The sequence below is a fragment of the Saimiri boliviensis genome, chromosome 2, assembly GCF_048565385.1.
Source record: "Saimiri boliviensis isolate mSaiBol1 chromosome 2, mSaiBol1.pri, whole genome shotgun sequence".
Lineage (NCBI taxonomy): Eukaryota > Metazoa > Chordata > Mammalia > Primates > Cebidae > Saimiri > Saimiri boliviensis.
Window position 1 is genome coordinate 229730829 of NC_133450.1, and position 12228 is coordinate 229743056.

The 12228-nt window shown below is 36.5% G+C and overlaps 1 protein-coding gene across 6 annotated transcripts in view; it reads right to left on the reverse strand.

Annotated features, from left to right (window-relative positions):
* Window positions 1-12228, reverse strand: part of AGTPBP1 (ATP/GTP binding carboxypeptidase 1) — a 175934-nt gene that overhangs the window by 45116 nt on the left and 118590 nt on the right. For all 6 annotated transcript variants that reach the window (XM_039475080.2, XM_039475079.2, XM_039475078.2 and 3 more), the window contains one exon: window positions 604-691. In XM_039475080.2, coding sequence (XP_039331014.1) covers window positions 604-691 — 88 coding nt within the window. The remainder of the gene's footprint in view (window positions 1-603; window positions 692-12228) is intronic.

The window sequence follows — 12228 nt, forward strand, 5'->3', positions numbered from 1 at the left end:
CCTCAGGTGATCCGCCCACCTCAGCCTCCCAAAGTGCTGAGATTACAGGCGTGAGCCACCATGCCCGGCCTCTAGCACTTATTTCAAACTCGCTAAGTAGATCACATATTTACAGTCAAAGATGAACCATGTAAGCTGATGTACTGTATTTGGAACACATCTCCAGTTAACATTTTGGAAATTAAAATGAGGCAAACATTTCTGTATTAATATAAAAAGGGAAAAGATAAAGAGTTATATTTGATATCATAGGAACAATAAAAAGCCACTGCAAATTATTACTCGTAATTTCTAATTTCAGTTTTATTCAATAAAGTTTCCAGAGTTTTAAAGCTGGAAAAGCTGAGGACACATAACTCTCTAAGTGGTGGAGACACAGCCTGGACCTAAGTTTGTCTGCCTATACAACACATTTTACTTCTACTGTGTACACTCCATAAGTGGATCTCAAGTTCTAAAGCACTCTTTAGAATTACTAAAGCACAGTACCACAATTCAAAGTATGCAGTAATAACTCTATTTCCTTTTACACTGAAACAGAATGTACTTAATATCACCTTCTGTAAGCTGGTGTTCTATTAATATTATTCTTAAAATACTTACTTATAGTAACAAATGTCAGTTCCCATACGAATCCACCATGGTCTGCCATTTAATGCTTCCTGAACTGAATACATGAGTGGTTGCATACCTTTTAAAAAAAAAGAAACAGAGAAAAAAAGAGAAAATTATTTTCAGAATTTTTGAATTAAAAATTAATCTTCCCTTTGTAGAAAGCACCAAGCATTCAAGAAAGCTGAAATAAATTACATTCCAGTTATTTAGTTATGTATTTTAAAAACCTGATGCATTTCTTAAACATCCCAAGTCAATCAATGGCATGCTTTTATTTTTTAGTTTAATAATACAGGATTCCAACTTTAGAGTGAAAAGTCATTAAAACTCTTTTCTATTAAATTTCTACATGAAATCAATTAAAGATAACATATTCCTTATAAAAAGTGAAACAAAAAATATGTAAAGACATAATGTACAATCACCCCTCTAAGTCTCCAAGGATTTCCATCGATACTGAAGTTAACGGGAAAACACCACCAAAATGATGTTTGCTTTCTTCCCCACTTTTCCCCATACATGTTTGTGTTTGTAGGACAGAAGATGAAGAGGGACTATTAACCAAAATACAGAGTATATTTTCTTGGGTATTCTTAGAAATATATTTTCCACATGAACTTTAAAATCATCTTACCTAACTTCTAAATGATATGCTAGGTTTCTAAATGGAACTGAATTAAATTTATGTGAAGTATAGAAAGGTTGACAATTTTTATTGAGATCTGGTTTGACTTTCCTTAAATTCTAACTTAAGGATAGAATCATTTCTTTTCCTGGTACAGAATAATTTTATTAAACTTATCTGTGAGTATTTTTATAAGATTCTTTTTTTCCTTTCCATTTCTGACTGGTTATTCCAACAATGAAGCACTATTCATTTTTTTTTTTTTTGTAATTCTCTTAATATTCATGTTATTGAATAAACTCACTAATTATAACAGGTTTTTAGTAGTCTTGTGGATTTTCTAGGAATATAATTAAAATATTTCATCTCCTTTTCTAATATTTATATCACTTATTTCATTTTCTACTCCATTTAGATAAATGAAACCTCAAAAAAAATTATGCTGAATATAGTGGTAAGAACAAACAATTCTTTTTCATGACTTTAATCAAGATGTTGTGTCATTCCATGTAATATTTGCCACTTTTCTGCAAATCAACTTTGCCAGGTTTAAATAATAAAAAAAAATAGCTAACAATGAATAATTTCTGTATATGAAACACTATTCTGTTTTTACATGTATTAAGTAATTAAATCCTCACAACCATCTTTAGGTGGTAAATGCTTTTATTATCATTACTTCAGTAGTTTCATCATAATTTTTGTTATGCTTCAGAGTTTTAATTAACTTATCAAATGCCTTTTCAACATCTAATAACAGAATCAGATGGCTTTTCTCCTTTAAACTGCTGATGTAATAAATCATGTTGGTAGGTTTCCTATTGTTGATCTTTGCATTCCAAGAAAATGCTACTTTATTAACACTATGAGACCAAGTTTGCTAATATTTAGAATTTTTGCATTTAAATTCTTGAGATGATCTTTCTTACTTCAATCTACTTTTACCATGTATTGGTAAAGATTATACTAGCTTCAGAAAAGTAAATTTTAAAACTTCCATCATTTATTAGAATAAATAATAAAAAGCACCATCTATCTTTTAAAGGATAAATATAATTCATGTGGAATACCATGTAAATATGGTGACTTATTAATAAACATTTTTTTTTTAAATTTCCTTCCTTCCTTCCTTCACTCTTCTTTTATTTCTTTTTAAAATGGAGATGGGTCTCATTATGTTGCCCTAGCTGGTCTTGAACTCCTGGCCTCAAGTGATACTCGCACTTCAGCCTCCTAAAGTGCTACGATTACACAGGCTGGCATGAGCCACACTGCACCTAGCCCACTTTTGGCATTTCTATGACTTATATCTAGATATAAAAATGCTTTATATATATTTTAGCATTTATATGTAATAATATTTTAATCATTCTCTGTCTTCTGGTTTATTTTCTTCTCTTTTCCTTTTTTTTTTTTTTTTTTTAAAGACACAGTCTTGCTCTGTCATCCAGGCTAGCGTGCAATGGCGCAACCTCAGCTCACTGCAACCTTGGCCTCCTGGGTTCAAGTTATTCTCCTGCCTCAGCCTCCCAAGTAGCTGGGATTACAGATGCTGCCACCACACCCAGCTAATTTTTGTATTTTTAGTAGAGATGGGGTTTCACCATGTTGGCCAGGCTGGTCTTGAACTCCTGACCTCAAGTGATCCGCCCACCTTGGCCTCCCAAAGTGCTGGGATTACAGGCATGAGCCACCACGCCCGGCCTATTTTCTTATTTTTTCTAATTTCTTAAGTTGGGTGCTTATTTTCAGTCTTTTTCATTTTAAATAATGTAAGTTATTAAAAGTCTTCAGTTTCCCTCTGAATACCAGTTTAGCTCTAACCAACCTAAGTCTGAAATGCTCTCCCTTGCACTTTCTAGCTGTCCCACTGAACCTTCTGCGAGCATGGAAATGTTCTAAATCTGCACTGCCCAATGTGGCAGCCACTAGCCACAAGTGGCTATTAAGTACCAGAAATGAGCCCAGCTCCAATGAAGAATTTAATTTCTTATATTAAATTATAATTAATGTAAATTTAGTCATATGTAGCTGGTACAGGACAGCACAACTCTAGATAATTTGTAGCATTTGTTTTAAATTATACCTACTGATTTGTTAAAGAAGTTATTATGTAATTTCCAAGTACACATTTTTAATTCAATTTTTTTATTTTTACTAATATTTTGAATCAAATATCTGCGGAATTTAAAAAATCATCAGTAAGTTTTCTTTGTAGCAAAATGTATAATAAAGTTGTAAATGTTTCATGAACATCAAGATAACTTATACTTCTATAAAGAAACTGAAAAACTGAATAACAATTGTATGTAATTACATTATGATTCTGTACATATAGTTCACTGCAAAGCCAAGGTGTTGGCTTTTCAAAAGAAAATGTTTCCAGGGTCCAGTTCAAATAAATTATTTCATATACTTCATCAAATATTCCAACTTATATGACATTTTAATTTGTTTCACACTTGTAGTATGACTTTTTTGCAGTTTTTCCATTGTTTTAACCTTTTATGGGAGAACTCATGAGCCTTTTTCCCAATGTCCCTAAGTTTTCAGTTTCTTTATCATGTTATATCATTTCTTAGAATCCAGATCACTTTTTTTTAAGTATATTTCCAAGATACCACTAACTTATAATTCTAATTTGGATGAGTTGCTTTCTAAGAAATCTCAGATTTCTTCCTGTTATTTTTTCATCCTGTTATTTCTTTTCACTGGACTCCCAGATGAGTACCACTTTTTCTTGTATCTCACATCTCCCTCTCAGATTTCCAGTGGGATCCTAGTGAATCAAAAAATCAAGCTTGTTGATTATATTATTCAAAATCTCTACAGCCTTACTTATTTTTGTTTTCTTGGTATATCAGATTCTGAAAGGAGTATTTAAATTCTCATGTTTTCTAATCAAGTTCATTTCTTGCAGCTGTTTGCCCTGCTTATGTAGGTGCTATGTGGCTAGGGTCGTTATGCTGTGTAAAGGTTTACAGCATCTTCAAGGACTGCAACTTGTAAATACAAAATATCTGTCTTTATGCAAGTCAGTGTTTTTGACCTTGACATTTTTGACTAACACTATTTATCTTTTTTTTTTCTAGATGAAGTCTCACTCTGTTGCCCAGGCTGGAGTGCAATGGCGCAATCTTGGCTCACTGCAACCTCCACCTCCTGGGTCCAAGCGATTCTCCTGCCTCAGCCACTCAAGTAGCTGGGGACTACAGGGACATGCCACCACGCCCAGCCAATTTTTCTATTTTTTGGTGGAGATGGGGTTTAACCATGTTGCCATGGCTGGTCTTGAACTCCTGACCTCAGGTGATCTGTCCACCTCAGCCTCCCAGAGTGCTGGGGGGATTACAGGTGTGAGCCACCATGTCTGGCTGACTGACACTAATATTAACTACTTTTGCTTTATTTTCATTTTATTTGCCTAGTTTATCTTCGCCCAATCATCCATTTTCAACTTTTTTTGTCACAGCACACACACACACACACACACACACACACACACACACACACACACTGGGTGAGGGCAGAGAGACAGACACCCCACTTAACTGTGTAACTTTCCATATATGACCTTTTGAGGGTACTTCACAGTCTATTCATAGTTGGTGATGATGGATATACATTTCACTTTATTCCATCTTAATTTCTACTTCTGGTATCAACAAATTTTTTTTTTCCTTACCATTTTATTTTTATTGGTTTGGTTGCATTGCTCCACATTTTCTTTTATTCCTTAATTTGGAAGCTTTCTATCATGCTTGTCAATTCTACTTTTCTACCCTGATAGTCAGAATTAATTGATATTCTTCTAACACTATACTAAATTAAATAACTAAGGCATCCCATTGAGATCAGTTAACTTTCACTTTTCCTATATTACCTCCTTCAGAATATTTTTGGTTAATATGTTTTATAGGTTCCAATACTTCTATCTTGAGACCTTTTACTCATTGATTTTATTCAGAGAGAGATCAGATAGCATATTTTTTGAATTATTGTTTTTGAGACAGACCTTCACTCTGTATATTTTCTGAATTCTTATAAACACTGACATGCAGTTTGTTAGCAGTGACAAACAATTTACAGATTCTTCAAAAGACATTTGGATGTCTACCAGCTTCCAGTGCTACAGATGAGCAGTCCAATACTAGTTTAATGTTTTAAATATACAGAAAAATATGATGATTAAGAGCATGCAATCTGCAACCAAACTTCCTGGGTTTAAATTCCAACTTCACCAGATGCATGATCCTGGGCAGACTATTAACCACTCTATGCCCCTGTTTTCTCTTCTGTAAATGAGGGTGACAACTTTACAGGGCTGGTTGTTGTGTGGACGAAAACTATCACGTGTTATCACTTAGAACACAGCCTGGTATGTGATAAATATTCAATGACTGTTAGCTGCTGGTCTTATTTTATCATTATTTTCTTTTAAGTAACCTATTCTTCTAAAGTAGAAGGATGTTAAAATTTTCTCTTTATACTTGAAACTCAGAAATTTCACTGGTATATATAAAATAAGTCTGCCTTTCTGATTCCTTCCTGGGACTCAGTGAGCAACTTCAGTCTGAAGTTTTGACTCCCTTCACTCACATAAAACTCACCATAACACAAAACTCATTATAATAGTTTTAATAGTGACCACAGGAGACAGAGGAGGCACTTCAAGATGGCTGACTAGAGACATCTGCACTTACTTCCTCCACAAAGCAGCAGCAAAAATAGTGAGTAGATAATCACACTTAAAATTGATCATCTAAGAGATAACATTGAAATTCAACAGAGAAGTAACAAGAATACCTAAGACAAGAGAAGAAGAGGGAAGGCAGGCAGGCTACTTGGCCAGGAGTCCAGGTAGGTTTCCCAGTACAGGAAAAGGGTAAGTGAGACTCTCAGTAGTCCATGTGGGCACTACAGACTCCTGCAATCCTAGCCCCAGGGGAAAGCCCCTCCATCCTCACACGTCCTGAGACTAACACAGGGAGCCACTCTGAGACTGCATGAAGGCATTGTTCGAGAGAGTGAGCTCAGGTAGAGTGTGACCTAAGCAGCAAGGGTACTGGCATGGTTTTGAGAACCCAGCCCCCACTCAACTGCATCCTGCCCTGAGGCCCAACAGCCCCTGCCTCCCCAACCCACAGCCACCAATGCCATAGGCTGCTGCCACTGAGACCTAAGTAAGAGACACTGGCAGAGACCCCACCTCCCTGCAGCAAGCTGTCATGCATTTGCACATGCCCAGAGGACAGGCTCCCCTACCCGCAGCTACCACCACTGCTGACCGCTGCCACTGGGGCCAAAGCACAAGCCCCTGGCAGCAACTCTATCACCCTTAGCAGTGTGGTCACCCTACATTAACACATACCCTGAAAACAGGCTCCCAGGTCCCCAGCTATGGCTTGGGGCCAAGGCGCCCACTCCCGAGCCACCTGCCTACAGTTGCTGCCACTGATAGCAGCTCAGCAATCCCTAGCAGCAAGGCTGGGGTGCATTTGCAAGTGCCCTGAGGGCACCAGCACTGCTGCTGCCCCACTCAAACACTCTCGGGGGAGCCTGTGGATCACCCCAGCCCTCCTCGTTACAGCCAGAGCCCCTATGAATCACTTGGAAGGGGCCTGAAGACAGGCCTGCCTGGCGTGGCTCTACCCCATCCCCAACACCAAAGCATACCACCTGGGAGTCTGGGGATCTCTCAGCCATGTCAACCACTGCTGGCACCTGAGCACTCCTCCCAGGAGTCTGAGGATGGGCCACCTAGCTTGCCACTACCACCACAGCTGGCACATACACCCACACACACCACCTGCGGGTCTAGGGACTGGACCACCCAGCCTGTCACAGCCACCACCAACACTAGCACAGACTGCTTAGGAGGCAAAGGGTTGTCCCACCACTGACTGATCCTGCCATCACTAATGCTATGCCTGCTGCTGAGGAGCCAAAGGACCCACCCACCTCTCTGGCCCAAAGCTGAACTGCTAGTATCTGAGCAAGCTGCGTGGAGGCCCAAGAGCTGGCCCTCTCAGACCCACTAACACCAGTGCTAGCACACATCATGCTGGGTCCTAAGGACAGGAATCTTTGGCCTGCTGTTGCCGCCACTAGTACCCAAGGACTGGCCCACCTGGCATACCCATTCCCAGCAAAACTTCACCACAACTACACCCTAAGCCACTGAAGAAATTACAGAAACCACTGACACTGTTTGCAGCCACAGACATCACATAGGGACTACATTACTGCATGCACCCAGAATCAAAGCTGCAGTGCCCTACCCAGCTAATACTGTAAACACACCTTCAGAAAAAGGTCCTCCCCTACGAAAGTAAATCAAAAAAACCGAAAGATGTGACTGCTACACCAGATGTGCCAATAATAACACAAGGACACAGGAAACACGAAAAAATAAGAAAGTTTGACACCTCCAAAGCAACCAATAATTCTCCAGCAACAGATTCCAATGAGAAAAAAATACATGAAATGCTGGAAAAACAATTCAAAATAATGATATCAAAGACGTTCAGTGAGATATAAGAGAACACAGAAAAACAATACAAAGAAATCGGAAAAACAATTCAGAAAATAAGGGAAAAACTTACCAACAAAATAGATACCATTTTTTAAAAAGCCAAATACTGGAACTGAAGAATATTCATCGAATAATAGAAAATATATATTAGAGAGCTTTGACAATAGACTAAAGCAGAGGACAGAATTTCAGAACTTAAAGATAGATCTTTTCAAATAACCCAGACAAAAATAAAGAGAAAAAGAATAAAAAAGAATGAACAAAGCCTACATGACATATGGCGCACCACAAAGCAAACACATATTCCATTTTTTTGGTGTTACAGGAAGCAAAGAGAAGATGTAAAGGAAAGTAAACCTATTTAACAAAATAAATAGCTGAGGGGCAGAACAACATGGCCAAATAGATGCCTCCAGTGATCACCACCCCCTACTCAAAACCCCGCAATAGTAACACCAAATTGAACAACTATCGACCCAAGAAAGCACCTTTGTAAGAATCAAAAATCAGGTGAGCAATCATATCAAGGAAATGCACTCAAGAGTGTAGGAAAGACAGTCTTGAATTGCTCCCACCACACGTCTTCAGTACACCAGCAATGACCACATGAAGGTAAAGAACGTGATGGGAGTAAAAGTTTATTCAAAGGGATAATATCAGAGAACTTTCAAATCTAGAGAAAGGTATCAACATTCAAACAAGAAAGCTATAGAACACCAAGCAGATTTAAGCCAAAGACTACCTCCAGCCATTGAATAATCAAACTCCTAGAGGCCAACGATACAGAAAGGATCCTAAAAGCAGGAGAAAAGAAACATGCAAAGGGAATCCAATATATCTGGTAGCAGACTTTTCAGTAGAAACCTTACAAATCACAAGAAAGCGGCATGACATATTTAAAGCACTGAAGGAAAAAAGCTTTGATCCTAGAATAGTAAGTACATCCACTGAAAATATCCTTCAAACATGAAGAAGAAATAAAGACTTCCCCAGACAAATAAAAGCTGAGGGATTTCATCAACACCAGACCTGTCCTACAAGAGATGCTAAAGGGTGTTCTTCATTCCGAAAACACAGGACATTAATGAGCAATAAGAAATCACCTAAAAGTATAAAATTCAATGGTAAACTAATAACTACATAGAAATACACAGAATATTATAATACTATAATTGTGGTGAGTAAACTACTCATATGTTGAGTAGAAACACTAAAAGATGAACCTATCAAAAATAATAATACAACTTTTCCAGGCAAAGAATAATAAGATATAAATAAAAGCAACAGAAAGTCAAAAAGTGAGAGGTGATGAAGTTAAGGTATACAGTTTTTCGTAGTTTTCTTTTTGCATGTTTGTTAACTTGTTTTTTGCAATCCATGTTAAGGTGTCATCAGTTTAAAATAATGGGTTACAAAATGTTATTTGCAAGCCTCGCAGTGATCTCAAAAAACCTACAACAGATACACAGAAAATTTAAAAAATAAGAAATTAAAAACTTATCACCTGAGAAAATCACCTTCACAAAAGGGAAGATAGGAAAGAAAGAAGGAAGGAAGAGAAGACCACAAAACAATTAGAAAACAACAAAATAGCAGAAGTAAGTCCTTACCTATCAATAACAATGAATGTAAATTGACCAAACTCTCTAATAAAAGGAAGCAATCAACAGGGTGAAGAAACAACCTGTTGAATGGGAGAAAGTATTACAAACTATCTGACAAGGGATCAGTATCAAAAATATACAAGGAACTCAAACAACTCAACAGTAAAAACTAATCATAATAATCTTATTAAAAAGTAGGCAAAGGACATAGACATTTCTCAAAAGAAGATACACAAACTGCCAACAGGCATATGAAAAAATGTTCAACATTACTACTCATCAGGAAAATGCAAATCAAAACTACGATGAGATACCATCTTACCCCAGTTAGAATGGCTATTATTAAAAGGAGGGAAAAAAGTAACAGATGCTAGTGAGGATGTCGAGAAAAAAGAACTCTTACACACTGTTGGTGGAAACGTATATTAGTGTAGCCACTATGTAAACAGTACAAAAATTTCTCAAAAAACTAAAAATAGAACAACATAAGATCCAGCAATCCCACCGCTGGATATTTATTCAAAGTAAAGGCAATCAGTATATTGAAGGGACACCAACACCTACCCCATGTTTACTGTAGCATTATTCACAACAGTAAAGATACGAATCGACTTCAGCATCTATTAATGGATGAATATAGAAAATATGATATATATGCACAAAAAATACATTTTTTATAGCTCATAGAAAATGTGGTCATAAAAAAATGAAATCATGTCCTTTGCAGCAACTGGATGGAACTGGAAGTCATTATGTCAAGTGAAATAAACCATGCAAAGAAAGACAAATATTGCATGTCCTCATTTATATATGGAAGCTAAAAAAAGTTGATCTCATGAAAGTAGAAAGTAAAATAATAGACACAAAGGCTGAGGCAGGTGTGTGGGAGGGATGAGGGGATGAAGAGAGAGGTTGGTTAATGAGTGTAAATATATAAAGAAAAGAAGTTTTAAGGTTCAACAGCAGAGTCAGGTGACTATCGGTAACAATATATTGTATATTTCAAAATGGCTAGATGAGAGGACTTAAAATATTTCTTTTTTTTTTTTTTTGAGACGGAGTCTCGCTCTTGTTACCCAGGCTGGAATGCAATGGCACAATCTCGGCTCACCACAACCTCCGCCTCCTGGGTTCAGGCAATTCTCCTGCCTCAGCCTCCTGAGTAGCTGGGATTACAGGCACGTGCCACCATGCCCAGCTAATTTTTTGTATTTTTAGTAGAGACGGGGTTTCACTATGTTGGCCAGGATGGTCTCGATCTCTTGACCTCGTGATCCACCCGCCTCGGCCTCCCAAAGTGCTGGGATTACAGGCTTGAGCCACCGCGCCCGGCCGACTTAAAATATTTCTAACATATAGGAATAATAAATCATCAAGGTGATGGATATCCTAAATACCCTGACTTGATCATTATACGTTCTATACATGTAACAAAATATCACATATACCTCATAAATACGTACAAATATTATGTATCAATTTTTTAAATCAACCATATAAAGCAGTGAAAGGTTCCAGCTGAGGTCAAAGGGCACTTCAGATTTGTCTTATGTGTTCTCATGTTATAAAAAACAATTATTCCTACATTACATTTAAAACAGTGTGTTCTTATATCACATTTAAAATGATCATATTAAATTTGGGCCACTGTAAAGTTAGCTATATAGGGATATTCTGACAGTAACAAAAACCATTTGGTCAAAGTAAGTTGCCCCAGCAAGCATCAAATCAAATGAGGTAAACTCAGACTCAATAAACAAGTCTACGCAACCTGATATAGTAACAGAGAGCCGATATCTGAGTAACTAATTTATTCATTAGCCAAAGGATAAACCTCCAGGTACATAAAACAAGTATGTTTAAAACTGTCAATTTTTTGCCTCAAATATAGATAATCAAAATATTAAATCACCAGAGTAATATCCAATGGTACTGGTCCCAAATAACATCCAAGTAAAGGCCAAAGTTTTATTGAGGAAATGGTCAGTATTATGTACAAATACAAAGAAAGATGAGGTTTTTTAGGTCCTAATCATTAACGTACTATAAATCATAGAATTGTAAAATGTTGGAGTTGATGTTAACACCCTTACTTAACAGATGAAGAGAACAAGAAAAGTTTAAAGTGGAGCTCTAAAAAACCTGCAGGCACCTATCATAAGCTGCATGTTATTTGTATTCAGTGACTCTATGTAGAAAAAAATACATGCTTCTAACATGTCTATTATTACAGCTGCGATTTCAGATTTAGATTCAAGTGGATGCCATTATCCTCCAGTCTCAGAATTTGATTTTTCATCCCGACCAAAGAAGAAATAAATAAATTCAATAAATAGCATAAATAAAACTACACATAACCCAGGCCCTTCAGCATTACTAGAAGACAGAATATAACATACTTTAAAATTGTTTATAAGTAGTAAAGTAAATAAAGATATAGAGGGCAAATGGAACATTAAAATCATTGTTGAAGTCCTTAAAGTAGATTTTAGAACAAAAAATGTTTACTGAGAGAAAGGAAGAACTTTTAATGACAAAGTCACAATTCATAATGAAAATATAATAATACTTAATATCAATGCATCCAATAAGATCAATCCTCTACATAAAACAGAAATTACAGAAGATATAAGCAGAAATCGACAGTGACATACTATTGATACAGCCTTTAAAACACTACTCAGAATTAGATGAATCAATTGAACAAAAAAACAAAGTATAGAGAACCAAATAACATAATCAATATGGCAAATTTTACATCTAAATATCAAATATCTCATCCTGATACAGGTAAAAAATATATCTTAAGTGAAGAAGATATATTCTTTATATCTTCTTCTACATAACAC